Source organism: Hemicordylus capensis, chromosome 2 (genome assembly GCF_027244095.1).
Source record: "Hemicordylus capensis ecotype Gifberg chromosome 2, rHemCap1.1.pri, whole genome shotgun sequence".
NCBI classification, from domain to species: Eukaryota; Metazoa; Chordata; class Lepidosauria; order Squamata; family Cordylidae; genus Hemicordylus; species Hemicordylus capensis.
Genome location: NC_069658.1, coordinates 97,076,191 through 97,099,340, shown reverse-complemented (window position 1 = coordinate 97,099,340; position 23,150 = coordinate 97,076,191). Strand labels below are relative to the sequence as shown.

Sequence of the window (23,150 nt, the reverse complement as noted above, 5' to 3'; positions counted from 1 at the left end):
TGGTCTCTCCTGCCCATAGAAATTAATGACCAATAAGGTTTATTTATTGCACTTAAACTGCAGTACCATTTCTAGTGCCCCCTGCCAGTGCCCACTCTCCATCCATGTTTGCTGCCCAGGCCCACATGAGAGAGGATGGCACAGTAACATCTCAAAGCATCATGTAACATGGGTGGGATCAGGAGACACTACAGTCAACAGCAGCACCACACTTTGACCCTGGGAAAGGAAGGGACTACATGATCCTAACAATACACTTGATCTTGAATATTTACATTTTACCAATGTAACATGGGAGCCTACCAATGATGAGTGGAAACTATGACACAGTGGTAAAATTGTGCCTATTAATGAAAAATGAATAATATGGTTCTTTCTGTTGCTCCAAACACCACCTGCTTAATTTGCGGTAATCTTTTATCATATTACCTGCTAAACAAAAAACTTAACTAAAACCTTAAAGCAGAATGTGGAAGCACAATGTGTGCCACGATCCTGTGCAGGGATATTCAGAAGTAAATCCCACTGTTTTAAATGAGGCTTACTCCCAGGTAAGTGAGCACAGGACTGAGATCTTAACTGCTAACTTGGCAGAGAGGCACCTTTTAACGTGGTGATTTTTTTTATTTAGCAGGGGGAGAGTAACTGGCTCTATTCACCCCCAGCACAGTACCTCCAGTGACTGTTGCTGGTGTCTATCTTATGTTTCTTTTAGATTGTGAGCCCTTTGGGGACAGGGATCCATCTTATTTATTTATCATTTTTCTATGTAACCACCCTGAGCCATTTTTGGAAGGGTGGTATAGAAATCGAACAAAATAATAATAATAATAAAACAAATCGGTCAATAACACCTGTCTGACTGTGTAAACAAGAAATAATAATAATAATAATAATAATAATAATAATAATAATAATAACAATAATATAAAATAATATAAAAATAATATAATAAAAAATAAAAAATAAAAAATAATAAAAAAGCAATGAGCATGTGGAGTACACAGTTAACAATCAATGGCGAGACAATTGCACATTGAAATTGAAAGGCTGTGGCAGAAAAAGACCCAAAGTAATCCCAGTGGTAATTGGCGCCCTGGGTGCAGTTCCAAAAGACCTTGAAGACCACCTGAACACCATAGGGGTCACAGAAATCACCATCAGCCAATTACAAAAAGCAGCTTTACTGGGAACAGCCTATATTCTGTGATGATATCTATAACAATTGACAATAAAATTCTGGCATCCCAGGTCCTTGGGAAGGACTCGATGTCTGGATAAAACAAACCAGTCAATAACACCTGTCTGACTGTGTAAACAAGAAATAATAATACCACTATTATTTATTTATTTATTTATTTACACGGTCAGACAGGTGTTATTGACTGGTTTGTTTTATCCAGACATCGAGTCCTTCCCAAGGACCTGGGATGCCAGAATTTTATTGTCAATTGTTATAGATATCATCACAGAATATAGGCTGTTCCCAGTAAAGCTGCTTTTTGTAATTGGCTGATGGTGATTTCTGTGGCCCCTATGGTGTTGAGGTGCTCTTCAAGTTGTTCTGGAATTACACCTAGGGCGCCAATTACCACTGGGATTATGTTGGTCTTCTTCTGCCACAGCCTTTCAATTTCAAGTGGTAGATCTTTGTATTTTGTTATTTTTTCTATTTTTTTTTCTTCTATTCTGCTATCCCCTGGTATTGCTATGTCAATTATTTTAACTTGTTTTTCTTTCTTCTCGACTACAGTTATATCTGGTGTGTTGTGTGGCAGATGTTTGTCTGTTTGTAGTCGGAAGTCCCATAATAATTGTACATCTTCATTTTCTTCAACTTTTTCAATTTTATGGTCCCACCAATTTTTGGCTACAGGTAGCTTGTATTTTTTGCAGATGTTCCAGTGTATCATCCCTGCTACCTTGTCATGCCTTTGTTCGTAGTCAGTCTGTGTGATCTTCTTACAACAGCTGATCAGGTGGTCCACTGTTTCATCTGCTTCTTTACAAAGGCGGCACTTGCTGTTTGTTGTGGATTTTTCTACTTTTGCTCTTATTGCATTTGTTCTTAGTGCCTGTTCTTGTGCAGCCAGTATTAAACCCTCTGTTTCTTTCTTCAAATTGCCATTCTTAAGCCATTGCCAGGTCTTGGTGATGTCTGATTTTCCACTTATATTGTGTAAATATTGACCATGCAGGGGCTTATTTTTCCATTTTTCAGCTTGGTTCTTGTCTTGTTCTTTCTTGTAGGCCTGCTTTCTTTCATTGGTGTTGAATAGTTTCGCGTTATTGACCATTTTAAGGGCATCTTCTTCACTGTCCTTGATATATTCTTCAAAGCCTCTTTTCTCCTCCTCTACTGTTTGATGGACTTGCAGCATTCCTCTTCCACTGGAGCTGCGAGGGAGGTATAGCCTATCTGCATCACTGCGGGGGTGTAGAGCATGACTGATGGTCATTATTTTCCTGGTCTCACGATCTAGCGTCTCTAGCTCTGCCTGGGTCCAGTCTATTATTCCTGCAGTGTATCTGATAACAGGTACCTGTATAGCCCAGGTGTTTGTGGCATGTATGGTGTTCCCGCCATTGAGTTTGGACTTGAGGATTTTTCTAACTCTCCTGATGTATTCACTTCCAATTTTTCTTTTAACTTCAGTGTGTGCAATGTTATCAGCCTGGAGAATGCCCAAGTATTTGTAATGTTCTTCCTCCAGGTTCTTGATCTTGCTTCCATTGGGCAGTTCTATTCCTTCTGTTTTTGTTATTTTCCCTCTGTTCATTATTAATGCAGCACACTTGTCTAGTCAAACTCCATTGCTATATCGCTACTGAATATACAGACAGTGTTTAGCAGTGATTCAATTTCTGTCTGGGACTTTCCATACAACTTCAGATCATCCATGTACAGCAGATGGTTGATTTTACTTGATGTTTTAGATGTTTGGTATCCGAGGTCTGTTTTGTTTAGTATTTGTGAAAGTGGAGTCATGGCGATTACAAACAACAGAGGGGATAGTGAGTCCCCTTGGAAAATGCCTCTTCTAATGCTAACCTGTCCAAGTGCCTCGCCATTGATTGTTAACTGTGTACTCCACATGCTCATTGCTTTTTTAATAAATATCTGAACGTTTTTGCTGACACCAGTTGTTTCTAAACATTTTAGTATCCATGTGTGAGGCAATGAATCGAAGGCTTTCTTGTAGTCAATCCATGTAACACTTAGATTGGTTTTTCTTCTCTTGCAATTTTCTAAAATCATTTTGTCAATCAGCAGCTGGTCTTTTGTGCCTCTGGTGTTCGGGCAATTTCCTTTCTGTTCAACTGGAAGCTGTTTGTTAGTTAATAAGTGTTGCATGACTTCATCTGCTATTATTCTAGTTAATCATTTGAACATGGTTGGCAGGCAGGTTATCGGTCTATAATTACTTGGAATTATTATCATCATCATCATCATCATCATCATCATCAGCTGTTGTAAAAAGATCGCACAGAATCTCTACTAACAAAGACATGACAAGGTAGCAGGGAAGATAAGCTGGAACATCTGCAAAAAATACAAGCTACCTGTAGCCAAAGATTATAAAACTGAAAAAAGTTGTAGAAAATGAAGATGCAAAAATATTATGGGACTTCCGACTACAAACAGACAAACATCTGCCACACATTACACCAGATATAACTGTAGTTGAGAAGAAAGAAAAACAAGTGAAAATAATTGAGATAGCAATACCAGGGGATAGCAGAATAGAAGAAAAAGAAATAGAAAAAATAACAAAATACAAAGATCTACCAATTTAAATTGAAAGGCTGTGGCAGAAGAAGACCAAAATAGGTGCAATTCCAGAACAACTTGAAGAGCACCTCAACAACATAGGGACCACAGAAATCACCATCAGCCAATTACAATAAGCAAATTACTGGGAACAGCCTATCTTCTGCGATGATATCTATAATAATAACAGCAACAACATTCTTAATAAAATTCATCCATCCCAGGTCCTTTGGAAGGACTTAATGTCTGGATATAACAAAGCCATGAGAATAACACCTGTTATTTGTTAACAAACAAAGACATGACAATAACACCTGTCTGACTGTGTAAACAACAACAATAATAATATTCAACTGCTGTTAGCTGTTTTATGAAACTACAGATGAATTTTTTTCCACATTATTCTTTCAAGGCTTGAGAGCCAATTATTTCATTGTGTTTAATCAAGAGGCGTATCCAGGGAAAATAGCGCCTAGGGCAAGCACTGAAATTGCGCCCCCTGTCCAAACATCTGACACCCATCATTCAGATAACTTTACCATAATATCAGCTGAAAAATACAAGTCAAGCTCGTTAATCTTTTAATATTTCAAAAACTATTTAGCAGTGGACGTAGCCAGACCAAAAATTGCTGGAAAACTACAAATTTCAGTGTGCTAGGGCTCATGAAATACCCAAAGGAGGTGTACTTGGAAAACGAAACAGAAGTGCCTGAAAAATCCATGCAGTTTGGTTTGAAAACACCAAAATTACAAGCATCAGATGGGATAGATTTGCATTACAATCAATATAAAGATAAGATGAATTGAAACAATAATGAAATGAATCAAATGGTAAATGAAATGAGTTATAAGAGAAATGAATGAAATGAAAATTTGATGAAAACAGTATTTTTCTTTTCTTTTAAAAAAATAGACAGTGCCGAGACTTTGTTACATGTGTTTGCATATCCGTAGCCCTAAGAGTTAAAATCAACAAAGAGAGAGACAAATGTTGGTTTTATATATTTGGAATGTTAAAAATGACAAAAGACATTTGTTTTAATGTGAAAGCAGCCAGAAGAATGCCTTAGAGGATTACAAAATTTGGTTGCATCAAGCACAGTGAACAAAGGCAACCCTGCGCCTTGTGTGTGATAGTGAGCCAAAGAAGAGCTCTTCTTCCTTCATGCAAGTTGTGTGTTCAGAAAAGGGACCAAAACAAATCTGTGAAAGCCAGTTCCTAAATCCCAAACCAGTGGGTTTTCACATCTGCATACACAGCCATAGTTTTACTGATTAAAGATGGGAGACCATGAGAAGCGAAGAAGGTATGAAAGGCTGATAGTTCAGAACTGATTTTTGTTTCCATTCATTGTTGTATTTTTTTTAAACCCACACAAGTTAAACAGGCAAAATTATTTGAACTTGAAACTTCTCCTTGCAGATTTTTTTCATCCTGTTGATTTAGCACTATTGTGCCTAACCAGAGGTGCCATTGAGGAAGAGGAGCCTCCTCCCAGCCCCACAAGCTTCATATTCACATGTGATTTCTCCTCTGTAGCACCTCTGTCTCTGGCCAGCCCAGTGGTTCTAAACACTGAAGGACTATTGGTATAAGTAAATGGGTCTATGCACTCGTTATTCATGCTAAAGTGTTTTTTGCAAACAAGATCTCCTGTATTCGGGCCAACTTGGACTCCACTGTTTTTGCAGGGTCTATGGCGGTGGTGTCCAGCAATCCCTCTTGCAGTATTAGATTGGATCAGTTTCAATCTGTGATTCCTGAGGATGTGGACAAGCTGCTTGGGGCGGTGAGGCCTACCACCTGTTCTCTGGATCCTTGCCCGACTTGGCTGCTTCTGTCTAGCAGGGAGATTGTTGGAGATGGCCTAGTTAATATCATAAATGCATCACTGAGGGAGGGTAGGGTGCCCCCTGGTTTGAAGGAGGGATTGATTAGACCACTCCTAAAGAAGCCTTCTTTGGATCCCTTAGTGATGGACAGTTACAGGCCAATCTCCAATCTCCCTTGGTTGGGCAAGGTGATTGAGAGGGTGATGGCCGACCAGCTCCAGGCAGTCTTGGAGGACACTAATGATCTAGACCCATTTCAAACTGGTTTTAGGGCTGGCTATGGGGTTGAGACAGCCTTGGTTGGCCTGATGGATGACCTTTACCAGGGAATCGACAGAGGGAGTGTGACTCTGCTGGTTCTTCTGGATCTCTCGGCGGTGTTCGATACCATCAATCATGGTATCCTTCTGGATCGCCTGGGGGAGTTAGGATGGGGGCACTGCTCTGCAGTGGTTCCGATCCTATCTCTCAGGTAGATTCCAGATGGTGGAGCTTGGTGACAGTTGCTCCTCAAAATGGGAGCTGTTATATGGAGTCCCCCAGGGCTCCATTCTGTCACCAATGCTTTTTAATATCTACATGAAACCGCTAGGTGAGGTCATCAGGAGATTTGGTGCTGGGTGCTATCAGTATGCTAATGACACCCAAATCTACTTCTCCTTTTCATCTTCAGGAAATGGCACTCATTCTCTAAATGCCTGCCTACAGGCCGTAATGGGCTGGATGAGGGAGAACAAATTGAATCTGAATCCAAGCAAGACGGAGGTGCTCATTGTGGGGGCTCAGAATCTGAGGGATGAGTTAGTGCTGGATGGGGCTACACTCCCCCAGAAGGAGCAGGTGCGAAGCTTGGGAGTACTCCTGGACCCAGGCCTCACCTTGGTATCTCAGGTGGAGGCCATGGCCAGGAGTGCTTTCTATCAGCTTCGGCTGATTCAACAGCTGCGTCCATTCCTCGGAGAGGATGACCTCAAAACAGTGGTGCATCAGCTGGTAACCTCCAGGCTTGACTACCGCAATGTGCTCTACGTGGGGCTGCCTTTGTACGTAGTCCAGAAACTTCAGTTAGTTCAGAATGCAGCAGCCAGATTGGTCTCTGGGGCAACCCGTAGAGACCATATTATGCCTGTTTTGAAACAGCTACACTGGCTGCCGATATGTTTCCGGGCAAAATACAAAGTGCTGGTTATTACCTTTAAAGCCCTGAACAGCTTAGGTCAGAGTTATCTAAGAGAGCACCTTCTTTTAGTTGATTCCCACCGCACGTTAAGGTCATCTGAAGAGGTTCGTCTCCAGTTGCCACCAATTCGTCTGGTGGAGACACAGAGGCGGGCCTTCTCTGTAGCTGCTCCTGGGCTATGGAATGCACTTCCGGCAGAAATTCGTAATTTGAGATCATTGCTGTCCTTCAGGAGAGCCCTTAAAACGTACTTATTTGGCCTGGCCTTCCAGAGTTTTAAATGATTAATTTTTTAAAACTGTTTTAAACTGTTGCCCTGATTTTGAGGGCTTTTAGCTGTTTTATTGGTTTCATTGTGTCTTAATAGTCTGATTTTAATTGTTAATTTGTTTTAATTGTTTTTATCATGTTGTGAACTGCCCTGAGCCATTTTGGAAGGGTGGTATATAAATCTAATCAATCAATCAATCAATGCGCAGATCCCTTTTTTGATAATGCTGTTATTATTGTGATATATAAAAAGATAAGAATAGCCTTGCTGGAGCAGGATCAAGGCCTATTTAGTCCAGCATCCTCTTTCACACAGTGGCCCACCAGATGCCTCTGGGAAGCCCACAGGCAAGAGGTGAGGGCATGCCCTTTCTCCTACTGCTACTCATCTGCAGTTGGTATCTAGAGTCATCTTGCCTCTGAGGCTGGACATGGCCTATAGCCCTCAGACTAGTGGCCATTAATAGACCTGTCCTTCATGAATTTATCTAAGTCCTTCTTAAAGCCATCCAGGCTGATGGCTGCCATCAGATCTTGTGGCATAAATTCTATAGGTTAATTATGCATTGCATGAAAAAGTGCCTCCTTTTGTCATTCCTAAATATGATCGGTCCTATATAAAGATAATCATAACAGATGGCTTTTTTGCAATGTAGTTTTTTAAAAAAAACATTGGATGCATTCAAGAGTGGGAATTTGGATATTGTTGAATCCTGTCCCTCATATTAAAATGTCTCCTCCCTCTTGTTGAAATGAAACGATGCCCATGTGCTAAATCCAAAACATGAAAAATGGACTGGAGAAATTTCTTGCTTATAATATTGAATATGTAAGAACAAGAGCACACATCTGACTTCTCCAAATAGCTTGCCTATTTATAGCTTACAATTTCATGGGAAAAGCCCAAAGCATAAACACTTAAATTGGAGAAATAACAAGTATAACTTAACTAAGAACTTTCTCTGGTTACTGGTCCATCTGAAACTAAGTCTGTTCAGACCCCTGAGAAGATCATGCTGTTTCAGCCACTCACACAGACCTCTGCTGCAAAAGTGAAAGTTTCCTCCTGTTCAGTCACATGACCCGTCTCATCTTGAGGTCTTCAAGGCTTACCTTTCAAAGATGTAGTATCTTTCCTTCATGTTTAGAAGGAACATAGTAATCTTTCCTTCATGTTTAGAACTTTCAGTGGTCATTTAGTAAACTTTTAAAGGTAATTGTATTTTTATACTGTTTTTATCCTTGTAGTATGTTAGCTGCATTGAATGCCTCCAGACTTGAGCGGTAAGGTGCAATATACATATTAAAACTAAAATAAAATAAATTGGTGGAACTGGGAAGGTGGTTATTCAGAAAGCAAGGCCAGTGCTGATACCTGGTTGATCACCTTCTGTGGGTGGACTACTAGGAATAGAGGGGAGCGCTGAGCTGCCAGCTGGCCAGAAGAAATGGTCTGGCCTGCTCTAGTGTCTTTAACTGCAGATTTATACTCAAAAATTGGCAGATGAAACAATCCTCGGGAGGCACTGACTTCATTCAGTCAAGGACAGTGTGCTTGGATACATTGTCCGAAACAAGAACAGAAGTCCTGCCCCACCAGCATGTCTCACTCACTCCCCACTCCCACATTGCTCATGCATGTGTGGTAAGTACCCAGTAGCTCTGCAGGCCCAAAGGTAAAACTCAGGCCTGTGTCTGGGGTGGCTGGTTTGCAAGAAATTGAAGTGTGAACTTTGGTTCTGCCGAACCAACGTAATTGAATGGAATTGTTTATGCTGAGGTCAAGGCCTGATGAGAAGGGAAATTTAGCCCATCCTGCCTTGGAGTTGTTTCTACATTGTGCTATGCTGATGTCAATCATTTGAACTAGCTTGAAACTTGCTATGTGAATCATATTTAGAAGGTCTTAGAAAACCACATTTTAGATATCAGTACATGTATGCGTTTGGAGTACATACTTTCACACAGCAACTGCTGAACTGCTTTTATAAGATATCTCCTGATAACATTTCTTATACACTATTTCCTAATAACAATTCTTTGAATGCTATATCCTAACAACATTTCTTGGAATTGAAGGCGCAAACAAAACTTTGAGAGCTGACCACAGACCGGTCAAGCCGTGAGTAAATAGGATTGTTGCCATCTGGACTTGTAAACAAGTCAGGCCTGGGATCCACTATGCCAGGGATGTCAAACTGTGGCCCTGCAGCTGTTTTTGGACTACAACTCCCATAATCCCCAGGCACAGTGGCCAATAGCCAGGGATGCTGGGAATTGTAGGCCAACATCTGCAGAAGGGCCACAGTTTGACATCCCTGCACTATGCCAATGATGGGGTACCGGGGAATTGTTTACATTAGAGTGGCGACTTTGGCAGATTTGATTTGGCTGTTTTTGACAGCCTTGCCTTGTCAGGCTGTTGTTTCTCTTCCCCCTCTGTTCTCATCCCTCCTCCTCTCTCTCTCTGCTCTTGGCACACAGTCATCACGTCATTGATGAGCTCTTAGCTTCCCCCTCCCCTCTTGAGCCTGGCTGTTCGGCCCCTGGATTGTGCGTGGCTTTCTCCCGCTGTCTGTGCTGTGGATTAAATGTTTTGCATTTTTGTGGTGAGTGCAGGGAGATAAGACTTCATTGCTAAGCGACAGAGCTTTCTAGCAGACACTGAGTGAGATAGGAAAATGTTTTTATTCCTAGTCAGGAAGAGAAAATATGCTGTTGTTAGCTCATTCCAATGAGAGTGAGGAATACTTTTAATGCTTTTCTGTTGGGTGGAAGAAATGATTTTAATTGCTCTTGGACCTATACATTATAATGAGACATGTGATTGATTTTGCTTGTTTGCTAAATTGCTTCGATGTATCATTTAGCCTTCAATAAAGCTTTTAAATTGTAGGTTTTTTGTTTGGGAATGCCTTCGTTCTTCCCCCTCCTTTTCCCTGAACGCACGTGATCTCTCCAATAACGAATCTGAAGTAGTCTGGTAGGCTAGTTGTGTTAGTGACAGCCAGGCTGTTCACAACACTTACAGCCTTCACCTGAAGCAAGTCTCCTGATCACAGAAATGCCCACCATCATGCTTATAGCCTTCACCACTTCAGATGAAGGCTGTTCAGATGAGCGCTACGGAAAGGGGAGTGAACCAAATGATTGATGCACCAGTGGGGTGAGACTCTTATTCTCACTTTGGACAGTGTATCTGAGTACACTGTCTTTGTTTGAATGAGACTACTGAGAATGTGTGGATGCTGCAGTGCTAAGGAGAGACCTATACCACAGCTCTACTGTGTCCAGGGAACTATTCTCTTAATCATCTTTTTGAAGTAATCTTGGGCAAAAAAGAAGCACGATGCTTTGCACTTTCCTTATTTATATTGTTGATGAATTAGACAAAATCTTCTTAAGATATTGGCTGGATACGGTACCCTCAGAACTGGATCTTGCACCAGGGTTGATAAGTTGGCCCATAGGCAAACCACCAATTGCCATAAAGATCAGTACTGAATTTGGTACCAATGGCCAAATTCAAATAGACCCGAAAAAGGATCTATGACATGCTTCGAAGTGGCAGGTGCTTATGCCTTCTACCTCAGGGACACTCACAGTCTTGGTGAACAGTTTGGCAAAGCACAGGCAGTGGGGCAAGAATTGACCTTGTGCCCTCTCACTGAGGTAAATAAATAATAAAGCAAAAATTGATGTCCACCATAAGTTTTTGAAAGCTCGCCTCCACAAATTTTACACAAACAAACCCTGAACACCATAGGGAGCAAGGCAGAGAGAGAAAAGAAGCCTAGGAACTAAAAGAAGGGGTGCCCACTAACTGCAATACTCAAATAAGAAAGAAAAGCTATCTATGTAAAGGGAAAAGATAACGCTCACTATGAGAAATTTCACAGAGAGCACTTCCTGAGCGGCTACTATCTTGGCAATCAGAAGAGGATTGATAGGGAAAGTGCTGTCCCTTCTTGTGGCACACAAGCTAGATTCAAATATCTCTTTGGAAGGGATGCTGACTCCTGTGCTAGAGCTCTAGAACATTCTTGAAGACTTGGCTTGTGCAGGCACAGAACCCATATATATGACTGCATATAGACAGACCCTGAGGAAGAATGATTGGTGGTGAGGTCCTCCACAGCATGGAGATAACCACTGTCACCTGTTAATGTTTGTAGTTCAAGCTGCTTTTAATAAAGGCACGACTACAGTTGCAAGGTTGACAAGCCTAGAGGGGAATGGCAGTGTCCTATTGGAATCTGTCTGTATCTACTGAGGGTTCAAAAGTGCATCAAGTGGACTTATGAACCTATCGGAAATCTTTATGTGAATATTCCCTTAGTTATATTGGGTCTCTGACAGGATACAGCCATCTTGTGGAGAAGGAAAGTCAAACACAAAAGCCTTGGAACTTAGGGGAGGCCCTGGAATAATTAGTGGGGGCGGCAGCACTGTCAGACCTTGGGAAGATAGAGATTTCGATGAAATTAGGAAAAATAATGCCCAGCAATGTTTGTTTTCTTATTGAAATTGGCTGCTAATGCTGCCAGATGTCCAGGATTAGGCTGAATGGTAATTGAACTGCTCTTAACCAGGATATTCTTTGCCCTAGCTGGATGTATCATGTGAAGGAAAACACTCCAGAATGTGGTGGTTTATATTATTATGAACTTTCAACAGAAGGAGATTTGTGGGGAGCCTAGGGCAGTGTCTTTAATGTTTCTTCCTCTCCTGTGTTAACCGGGATACATGGAGCAAACTCAGTTTCAAATCTCCACTCAGCATTTAAGTATCAGTCATTTTAGGAGCTAGAAACCTGAAGTATATACTGAAAATTGTGCTGCTCCTGACTTGGAAGCAAGCATTTCCATATTGGTGGCATGTACTTATAAGGGTAGAGGAATAAGGAATAAGAAAAATTACTCACAGGAAAAGAAGCAATTAGTACAATGGAACTCTTCTTCTTGATTACCGAAAGCACTCGGCAAGATGCTTCTGAGATTTGACCATAGAAAGTGTTGGGGGCAACTCAGAAGTATATGGAATTCAGGCCTGTGTCTGATTTCATTTTATATTAAGAGTTCAATTAAATGCCTGAACTCAAGGTGAACTGACACCCAGGTCTCATGCCTGCCTCATGGACTGCTCTGTGAAGGAAGAGGCGATCCAGCTTTGTATTGTGAAATGGGTACTCAAAGAAGCACAAAAGCCAGGCCAGAACAATCCAAATGTTAAAATGTAACTCACTATCAGATAATGTCTGTGGAAAAGGCCAGGGGCTGATCTTCCCTTTCCTGTTGCAAGAAGTCTATGTTAATCTTTGTCAATGATGGCTCTGCTATACTCAATTGCTCTCTATAGAAATTCCACTCTAGGTAAATGCACACAAAGAAAACACCTGTAGATTAAATCCTTGTACTAACACCTTTTTAACACCTTTTGGGACTAGGCTGGCAAATCTGGGACAAGAAAAGGTGCCCATTTGCAACTCAGAGATGCAGCTTTACTTTGGGCAATGTCTGCCTGAATAATTAAAAGACAATATCCAGAAGGTCACAGCAAGTTGTCACCTTTTGGGACCCAGGAAAGATGAGGAAATATTGAATAGGCTCTATGGGGATCAAAGGAAGATACAACTATAAAGAATGAGGCTTACTGGACAGAGAGCTAGCAGTCTTTTGCCTGCGAGCATTTTTTGCCTGCTAGCAGTCTTTTGCCTACATGCAGTCTTTTGCCTACAAGCAAGACTTGCTCATGAGTAATCCAAGGGTTTGCTGCCCAAGCCGTGGGGCTAGAGGCAGGAACTCTATCCAGGGAGAAGGGACTGTTTGTGACTTCTGCTGCACAGCAAGAAGTCAAGATTCCCCAGCCATGATACTCCCTAGCAATCTTGCCTAACAAGCATACTTGCTCAAGAGCCATTCCAGAGTTTGCTGCTAAGCCGCGGGGCAACAAGCAGGAACTCTGTCCATGGACAAGAACTCTCTGTGACTTCTGCTGCGCAGTGAGAAGTCAAGACTTCCCCAGCCATGGTGCTCTGACTCTCAGACGTGCTCTGAGCAAACTGCATGCTTGATCACCACTCTCAAAAGCTCCAGCCACAACCTCGCTCCTTCAGCTGAAAGATCCACCATTCTCAAGCCTCTGATCTGGGTAATATGCCACCCCACAAGCCTTGGATCCCTCCATCCTTTCCCCTCCTTCTCCTTCCCCCCCTTCCCTCTACTAATTCCTGATCTCCCCAAACCATGCCAGCCCTCAGCCTTCCTCCCCCCCCCTTTTCCATCTATATCTGAATTCTATTCGGCTCTAGGAAGATTTAATACACACACATATGTTAGTTAGGAACACTGGGTGAATATTGGTGCTGGCTAGGGTTGGAATATTGTTAGTAATACTGATAGAATGTTCTGTTTTCTGCTCAGTTAGATTGATGTTGTTATTCTTTTATACTCAATAAAGCCCATTGAATCATTTAGGATTGGATTGATCTCCTGTCTTCCTTGCGCCAGATCCTACATGGTCACTATATAAAAGAACTGGTCACTTGGTGACACTATGAGACAGGCCTAATTTTGAATGCTAGTTAATGAGCATATTTAGTATACAAATCAGGCCTGGTTCACAACAGAAGTGCATGGGAATCTCCATATTCTTGATTGGCAGTGTTGAGCTCTTGTTCCTTCATGGAAATTCCATCAGGAAGAGAAACCAAAGTGATGTTTTAGGCAATAAAAGATGCACATTTGTATTACAGACCAACTTAAGCACAAACCAATTTTAAGCTTTCATGACTAAAAATGTCCCAAAATTTAACAGACTTAGCAAAAACATTGCCAAGTACTTCTTTATGCCATAGGGCTAGAAAACCTGTCTTTTGGTTTCAATGAGAACTGGAATTCCCAGAGACTAATGTTATACCAGACATCAGGTGACTGACAGTACTGGTGCCCAGAGCAAACACTGTTGAAACCAGAGAAGGAGTTAATCCGAGTTTATCTGCCAATCAGCAAAATACCTCACAGATATTATACAAATGAATGTATTTCTAACTTATGGTTTCTATTTAATAGGTTATTTTTCTGCCTCTGTTAAGTTTGCATGTTCCAGAGCTCATCTGAATTCTATAGTGAAAGAAAAGTGAGATCTAAAATAAAGAAATAAAAAGGAATGCTCACACATGCAATCTGGGCAGAGGTAAGAAAAGTGGGTCTCTTCTACACAGCTATTTTTAAGGGACATGAGCTATATCCTCCTTTGTCTCCTAAGTTAGAAAAACAACAAATGTGAGAACTACTATCCCAAGCTACAAACTACAAACAAACAAATAGTGGATCGTACCTTAAATTATAGGTCTTATCTAACCAAAATTATCCAACACAAATACTTATCTAACACAAATACTTACTTATTTAAATAGGGAAGTTAGAGCTGCTTTGGGTGTTACCAAAAAGGGAGTCCTGCATTTCTAGAGTCTATCACCAACATCATTTCCTTAATGTTTGAAAGGGAAATGCATGTATGCTGTGTATGTCTAGGAATTTGACTTTTCCTGTAACGTGAAGTGGCTCAAGCACACACAACTGTCTCCAGTTGAAATCTATAGGCCTTCAAAGTGCTTATCTTTGTCTGGATCATGTTCTAAATACATAAACATGCCTCTACTCCACAACCAATCCCAACCACTGATTCAAAAAGGCACCAATACCAGTCAATATACAGACTTGTATTTGTGCCACATCTGTGATGAAAAACAGCCTCTTTGACATATTCTTCAAGGTGAGAGGAATATATTTTGGCTTAACAGCATGAATTTATAGTCCAATGAGAAAAGAGCCATTCTTCTTAAAAATAAGCTACTAGATTGTGGCTCAGATTATTGTAAAGGTGATTTTTATTGTAAATCTCAGAATTAGGCACAATAGAGAATGATCACTCCATCTCTACAATCTGTAAGCAGGTAGAGCTAGGGAGGAATTTGGTCAAATACATTCATAGCCCTATATGTGTGATAAAAAATCTACTTCAGGGCTATTAGTTCCTTCCTCAGCATTCTCAGTTCAGTCAGTGGAACCTTGGTGGCAGCCATTTAAACCAATCAATTGAAGCTGACTTAACTAGTAGCAGAAAGCAATGCAGCTGAGGTAACCATAGAAACCACAGCAACTAGGACACAGCTGAAAGTTGCCATGTTTTATTCTACCCTCCCCTCATTCCCCTTTACAACATATTTTTTCATTCAAAATCTCTTTTTCACTTGCCAAACGATTTTTATACATGAACCACTACCCCCTCCCTACCAAAATTCTTACTCTCTGGTTGCTTGCTTCTTGTGTCATCCAAGCAGCAAAACTGGAAGGGGGATGATAATTGCTCACATCTGGGCCTGATATGTATTCACATTTGCTTCGGTGAATGATGACTGTTCCTTGCCCTACCACATACAAGAACTGAATGTCCCGCTCCCAGATTACAAGACATTGTCAAACTTTTGAAGCAAAATTTAACATGTCATGAAATAAGACTAAACTGGCCCATATTATCCTTCATTTCTTGTATGAGGTTCTTAGCAGGACAATTTGGTACCCATGTCACAAAATCAGTGGAACATCTGTGATGCATAGAAGCATCTGCTTCTTTTTTTTTAAAAAAGTGGAAAACTTTGTGCTCTGAATTTTTCCAGAGATAGGACATATTTATTGAGATAATTCATTTCACACATCAAAAAGCTTGGACTTCTAATAAAAAGAAACTAACTAATTGTCAATGTGTTGCGCTTTAGTGGTACCCGAACAGCTCACCTTGCATAAATTAGGCCTCATGAATTAGAATCACTTTGCCCTATAGCAAGAAGAAAATGTTTTTAAAGATAAAAGATAAGAAAACAAAAAGCACATTTTATCTCCCAAATCCATCTCTTTTGTCACTGCTATCCTATCACTATCCCACTTTCCACTGCAATCTTCCCCCTCTATTTCTGCAGTAAGATTGTTGTGGGAAGTAAAATAAAAGTGTTAGCTTGGATTCCAGTGGGCTGAATTAGGCAGAATTTTGGAGATCTTGTTGTTCATCCTGCCCATCAGAGGCTAGTGCATTTTCTCTTCAGCATTCTGATCCTATTTTAGAAAGGACTGTGGCAGATCACCACAAAGGTGAAAAGAAGCAAAAGGGGGGGGGGGGCGGGGAGGGAGAAAGGAACTATCTGGGCTCCAGGAAGCTCCCTCACCCCAGCCCCTGCAGAGCTCTTTGATTTCTGAGCTATCAGGGACACTCCACATAGCATTTTCAAAGCTGTTGGTGAGGTACAGTGCAGAGGACACACAACAGCTCTGGCAATCTCCCCCACCCCTCCCCTTTTCAGAGTCAAAGATACATATCCAACTGTATGAGCATGCAATAGCAGGGGCTGTCTGTATAAAGTATGCCCTGTCAAATAATAGACACCTGTGAGTTGAACTGGTGTGGGATTAACTTTGGAGGCTGCAGGGAGTTCACAATGCTGGGATGCAGGATTAGCAGGCTTTAGGAATCAGCTTTGCTGACTTCGTATTTGTAAATTGCAGTGATGCTGTTTGTCTCTGGTGCTTTCTCTCATCCAAAGGAAACTAAACTCTGTGGAACTGTTCCGGACTTCTCATTGCTAGAGGAAATGAGATGCTTAACAATATTCTTTTTGAGCACACAGTTGAATCCTTGCCCTACTGCATTCACTTACTGAGCACAACGTGTTCAAAGCTGTCAGTTTTCATTCTTGGGCATCAAAGTGCCAAGTAAACAAAAACCTTCTATTATGTTTTGGAATTGTATGACACAGGATGGGAGGATTTCTACTCACAGAGGAATTGTTGGTCTAATAACTGAGGAGTACTTGCTTAAAAAAATAAATCCTCATTGTGTGTGTTATTGCTTGAAATTAGCTAAGTACAGCTTACAGGATGAAAAAACTAGTATTGGTACTATAAAGCTGGATAGAAGAAAAAGGTTGGCATGTGCAGCTTCTCTCAGCTATATATCTACAACAGGTATATGGAGCTATTGGGATAGGAGTTAGCAATCTGAACACTGCAGATCTCAATTTCCTTAGTACTGCCCTCATAAAAGTTGAATCTTGCTGTTGGAAGCAACAGACAGCACAAGACTGCCATCTAGGGCAGGAGATGTATCAGTGCATCATTCTGAAGAGGAACACGGTTAGGGCTTTTGGGGACAATATGATTATAGAATTATGCTCTCTCATCTTCCTCTTGTTTGGACATTACTAACATTCAATTTGGGGGACAGGGAAAATATTTTGCATTTCTATCACTGGCAGACTCAGTGTAATACCTCAGAAGGTGCTATAAACTTGTTGCCTGACTCAGCAACTAAACCCAGTACTGCTGTCACTGGAAGCTTTTTGATCGTGGCTGTGACACTGCTGACAACACCTTTCATCCTAATGCATTTGGAACAGTTCTGTAAAGGTTAATAGGAATTCTGTTTCAGAAAAGGTTTAGTGTTCATGAGCATTAATGTAAGTCCTTCACAAACAAAAAGCAAAATAGTGAAAGTTACAAGACAGTGAAAGCTCTGCCATGTCAAGAACCTTTTCTTACTTAATATCTCTAATGGATGTATGCTTTTCCCAACTCAGGGGTGCAGATCCCTTCCTAATCATTTGAGGTGTTCCTCCCTTCACATTTTACTGAACACCCCACTCCACCAAAGCTAATAACCCATATCCTTCAACACCCAAAACATTCCCCCCTCCAAAAAAAATAAAAAAAAAAATGGAGTTGATCTTCAAGTTTTCCTTCTATCTGCACCCTGTCCCCAGACTTGAACACCAAACCAAACAAACTACCCTCTGAAAAGCACCAGATAGGTTTCCCCTACTCTGATACAAACTCTGTTCAGACATTATGTTAAACAAACGTGCAGTCTGTACACAGTGTATACACATACAGTTCTTCACACATTGGGATGGTTCAGGCGATAACACACTAGCCCACATGATTAGGAGGAGGCACCAAGGGTACACCAGTTGGAGCATCCTCTTCAGGGGACATCCTGATGAGTGTACTCTCAAAAAGTGAATTAGATTAACCAACATATTGTTATCCTTAACTATCCTATTCTTGAATCCCTCTGCATTCATTCTGAAGTTTCACATTGATCCTTGGTTTTTGGTCTCAAATTAATTATTAATTGGAGCCAACGCCAAACTAATGAAGTGCTCATGCAACAATGCTGCGCCGGTTCTATGGGGAAGGGGCGATTTTAGTCACTCTCTTCTTCCCTTTGAAGCAGACCATGACTCGCAAAAATATGTCCCTGAGGGTCATGCAATCCCTCCCCTGTAGCACCAGAGCAGCATTAGTAGCAACAGTGTTTCATTAATGGGGGTGTTGCTGGCCAGCATCTCTACATTTCTGTTTTTAAGACTCAATTGTATGAGTTTAGAGTCCTAATGGCAAATGCAACTTGAAAATAGGAGAGACTGGTGAAATTTTTAACCATTTCTAAATAATTAGTAAAGTTTACAGTACAGATGCATAGTGATCTTTGCATCCCTTTGGTACTTTATGCAAAGGCCCATGCTGAAGTGAAAGCCAAAATGATGCACAAATATTAAGTGGGGCGAAAGTAGAGAAATAAAAAGTGGCTTGCATTAAAGATTAGCATAACTAACTCAAAGGGACAATATGATTTTATATGATGTAAGGTTTCACATGTGCTATACAACAGAGTTCATCAATTTCATCCACTTGCTTCATCCACACAAACTTTAAGAATTTTATTACATTTTTGTTGTTGACTGCTGAAGTCATTTTTGATCAAATGCCTTACAGTTTTATCTTCTGTTATTTTATTTACTGTAGAAACAGTATAGGATGCTAGTTCTGAAATTAAGCTGATCCTGGACATAGGTTAGAGATTGAGAGATAAAGTTTCCTTTGAATTTCCATTTCTACAAAGAATTGCTGATGTCCTGCATAAAATGTTTTTAAACACAACACACTGGTTGTTTATAGGGATGTGAAATGGATTTTCCATTTTGTTTTGAGCTGGAAATGACATGCAAAATGCTTGAAAGGTTTCATTGAAACAGTGGCCAAGCTGGCTGTTTCAATGAAACTAACTCAAAAGGTTTTGAGTGTTTCAGCCATGGGGAACAATGAGGAACTTGAAACACCTCATTGTTCCCCATGGGGAGCTCCTAGGGACACCAAAGTGGGTTGGGTGGTAGGGCATGAGGGGTGCTACCTACCACCCAGCCCACAAAAGAAATGGGCAAGTTAACCTTTCCCAAGGTTAACCAATCAAAACAGTTTCAGTGTAAATACACCATCTTCAGTTGCTAACTGCAACAAAGAGGTCTTGGTGGAAAGAACTGTTTGGAAGTTAATGTAAGCATAGCATCGCCAACTTTGCAACTCAAACATTAGTTTTAGTTTGCCTCCAGTTGTTCTTAAAGTACCCCGCACCTTCCCAAGTTAAAAATTTCCTGTTCAATAAAACACAAAGGGAAATCAGGTGATCATAATTCCTTTATTATATATTTGATAAATTATATATCTGGGGCATGCACAAAAGATTTCCACAATTTATTACGGCATTACAATGAATACTTGAAACCTGGACTTCCTGGCTTTTGTAAAAAGTATTTAATGTTGTGACAGCCTTGTTTAAAATTAAATATTTGTGGTCGTTCTTCAGCTAAGAGTTGTTTAATATTCCATGTTAAACTAACAAAGTTGGCACAAATAGCAACCTTTGCCCAAGAAATACAATATATATAAAGGAAGATTCCAGCATTAAATTAAAATGTATTACTGGTGAAGAAGAAAGTGTATTATACAACTTGATATTATATTTAAGTGTATTATACAACTTGATATTATACAATTTTCTCTATTTGATTCAAAAAGTCCATAGAAGCAGATAGAAAGCACAACCTAAATCTATACACTCACAGTATTTATGTTTTATATCAAGCTTGCATCAAAATAGTTCTGTAGACTATAAATTAGGTTGAAAGACATTTGAATATAAGAACAGGAAATTATTTCAAACTGTTAGACTTAAACCTACAGAAAGGAAGACGTTGGAGAAAGAAGAAAGACATGCAGCCTATAATGTCAATATTATTTTATAAACTCACTTTCTAGTTAGGAGATTGTTTAAACTGTGCAGGCAGCACAAAGGCAAGTTAGAGCAGTTCTGACTGACCTTGATGCCAGTAACGCATCACCTTTCCCACATTTTAATTTGACAGGAAATCTAGAGCTCAAATCACAGTTTTACCATACCCAGTGTCAAGCTGAGAATGACAGGGCCTGCTGTCATAGTGTTAAGAGTTAGAGGGGGCTTTGGAGACCTAATCAAACCCCTTGCTCAGTACAGGAATCTGCTACAGTGTCCCTGACAGATGGCCACCAAGTCTCTACTGAAGGAGAGACCACCATTGTGAAAGGCAGATTGCTCTACTGTCAAACAGCTTCTATTGTCGGTAAATTTCTCTGTTTATCCAGAATCTGCTTCCTTGTAATTTCAATCCATTGGTTCTACCTCTTGTCTCGGGAAAAGCAGAAAATAAGTCTGCTCCATCTTCTATTTGACAGCTTTTCAGATATTTGAGGACGGCTTTTGTATCTTCTCTTCTCCAGGCTAAACATGCCCAAGCTCTTTCAAATGTTCCTCACAGGAATTGGTTTCTAGACCCCACTATGTTCATTGCCCTCTTCTGAATCTATTCCAGTTTATCAATACCCTTTTTAAAATGCAGTGCCCAGACTGGACACAGTTACTTACATCCAGATTAGGGTTGGACTAGAGTATTACAAGAAGATACACCTACAGGAGGCTTGCAGTGTTCTGCAATGCCACACAACCGCTAGTGGAAGACTTCCTTTGAGACAAATACAAGGCTGTGTAATGCATCAACATAGTCTACCTGCACAAGAACGAGTTTGAAACAGATGTTCCTTTATTTGTGCAATATGCTATATCCTTAGGCCAGAATAACACTAGTCTGAATATAGGCCAGTATTCCAAGTGAGGTCTAGCCAGTGCAGAAAAGTTGTGATGCTTTTGGAGATGCCACTACATTTAGGAAGGAGCTGTTTCAAAAACCTCAGCTACAACTGCAAACCTGTCATGTCTGTAGTAGGACATGCATATTCCTACTGCTTCAATAAGCTGAAACCATATTCAAACTTGAAGAGTATCAGCACTGTATTCATAAGTATGAGGAAAAGAAACTAGCAAGTAGGTCACTAAATACACACACACACACACACACACTGCAATATTTATACTTATGCTTATTACCAAGGACACACGTTTTCTCCAAATTTTATATTGACTATTTACTTTGGGAGGAACTTAGGTATATACTTTAGGTAATGAACAAGTACATTGGGTCTAGTTTTCAAACAGTAAAGAAGACACTAAATCTGTGCCAGGAATATACCACTTTACGACTGCAAGTGGGGACTCTCATGATTTGAATGCTCCTGCATACAAAAAAGAAAAAGAAAATCACAAACAGAAAACCAGATGCTGGGAAGAGGGGTTCTAGCCTTGTCTAATCTTCTCCCCAACATGCTAGCTTTCAATGAGCAACATCCAGACTAAGTTGTGTCTAAAACTAATTTAGCCACAATTAACTTGTCTCATTGATTTTAGTGGTGCTTAGTCATGACTAACAAGTCTGGATGCTGCCCTCTGTGTGTAATCATGTGAGCCCCCACCTTCTGTCTAAAGTCTAGACACAGGTTTACATCTCATCTGCCATTTGAGATGGGGAAAAAGCCTTTGCTTGTCTAATGCATTTGGTTTTTTTAAAATTAGAAATGTAATTATAAATTCAGAGTGTATTTTAAATCAAGACTGTAGTAAAACCAAGTAATGTTTTATTTAAGGTTCAGCATATAAACTGGCAAGTACATCCATTTTTCTTTAATTCAGCTGTGCAAAATGAACCAGTTTAGCAAAACCCCTGCATTACATCAGACACAACAAAATGTGAAGGCGGGAAGGGGTGGGAAAGGTTAGCACTCTCTGTCTCTCCTCTCCCTGCCCCCCCCCGCTCAAAATTCTGTATATGTGTGTTTCAGCAACCAGCTTGACAGCCAGTATCTGTCACAAGGTAACTTCTGCCCTCTGACACACCAACAACCTTTTATTCAATTTCTTGCTGATTCTCGGGATGAAGAACACAAAAAGCCATGCAACAATATTTAGCAGGCATTCAAGTGATGAAGCAATTTTAATGCTAAGGATAAGAACTAAATTCTTTAAATAAAACAATTGTCAATTCATTTAAAAGCCAGAAACATTTATTGTTTTTTTCAACTGGACTAAACAGACTGCAGTTAGTTTGCTTTAGCAAAGCCACAACATTAAATACTCCACCCTGTCCGTCTTTCAGAAGCCACAGTATTTAATTTCTTCTTCATTTTCCAAAGATGTCTCAAGGCAAATGTGTCCGTGTAATTTCAGAGTCGGAAAGTCCATCTTCTTGAAGGCTGGGTTCATAATCACCAGCATTATTTGCCAAGTCAACATCTGGCTCATCGTTGCTCTCTGCGCTATAATCCACTTCTTCAAGGAAGCGGGGTTCATCTTCTTCCAGAACATAGGTAGTGGGACTAAAGCAAGAACACCACAGGGAATGTTTCAAGTTTGCTATGTTCAAGTGAATCCACACACTTCCTCATTTCCAGCATGAGAAACAATCCATAATTAAATGTTTAATGCCAGCAATATACAATTCTACACAGATTGCTTAATAGGCTACTAAGGGCCACAGGCATTGCATAGGAGACATGTGAACAGTCTTCCAGTGATTTCCTCTTACTTAAAAGAAGCTGTAGGAGGCTGTCAGTTTGAGAGGAGAAAGAGCAGCGGCTGCTTAAACCTTCCCTTCCTGCCATTTATCTGTTCAACATCACCCTCCCCAAGCTGCTTTGCTCCCTTGGGAGAAAAATACTGCATCTTTTCTTTTATGAGAGGAACAATCACAGGACCGGGTGTGTGTGTGGGGGATTTTGATCAAACAGCAGAAGAGAAAGCAACCCCCCACTCCCCACCTCTCTTCTGCTCTCAGTTG

The 23,150-nt window shown here is 40.5% G+C and overlaps 1 protein-coding gene across 7 annotated transcripts in view; it reads right to left on the bottom strand.

Annotated features, from left to right (window-relative positions):
* Positions 1-19,566: 19,566 nt before the first annotated feature.
* The window catches only part of AGTPBP1 (ATP/GTP binding carboxypeptidase 1), an 80,291-nt gene continuing 76,707 nt past the window's right edge, over positions 19,567-23,150 (bottom strand). For all 7 annotated transcript variants that reach the window (XM_053295462.1, XM_053295464.1, XM_053295460.1 and 4 more), the window contains one exon: positions 19,567-22,689. In XM_053295462.1, the coding sequence (XP_053151437.1) occupies positions 22,512-22,689 (178 nt within the window). In that variant the 3' untranslated portion in view covers positions 19,567-22,511. The remainder of the gene's footprint in view (positions 22,690-23,150) is intronic.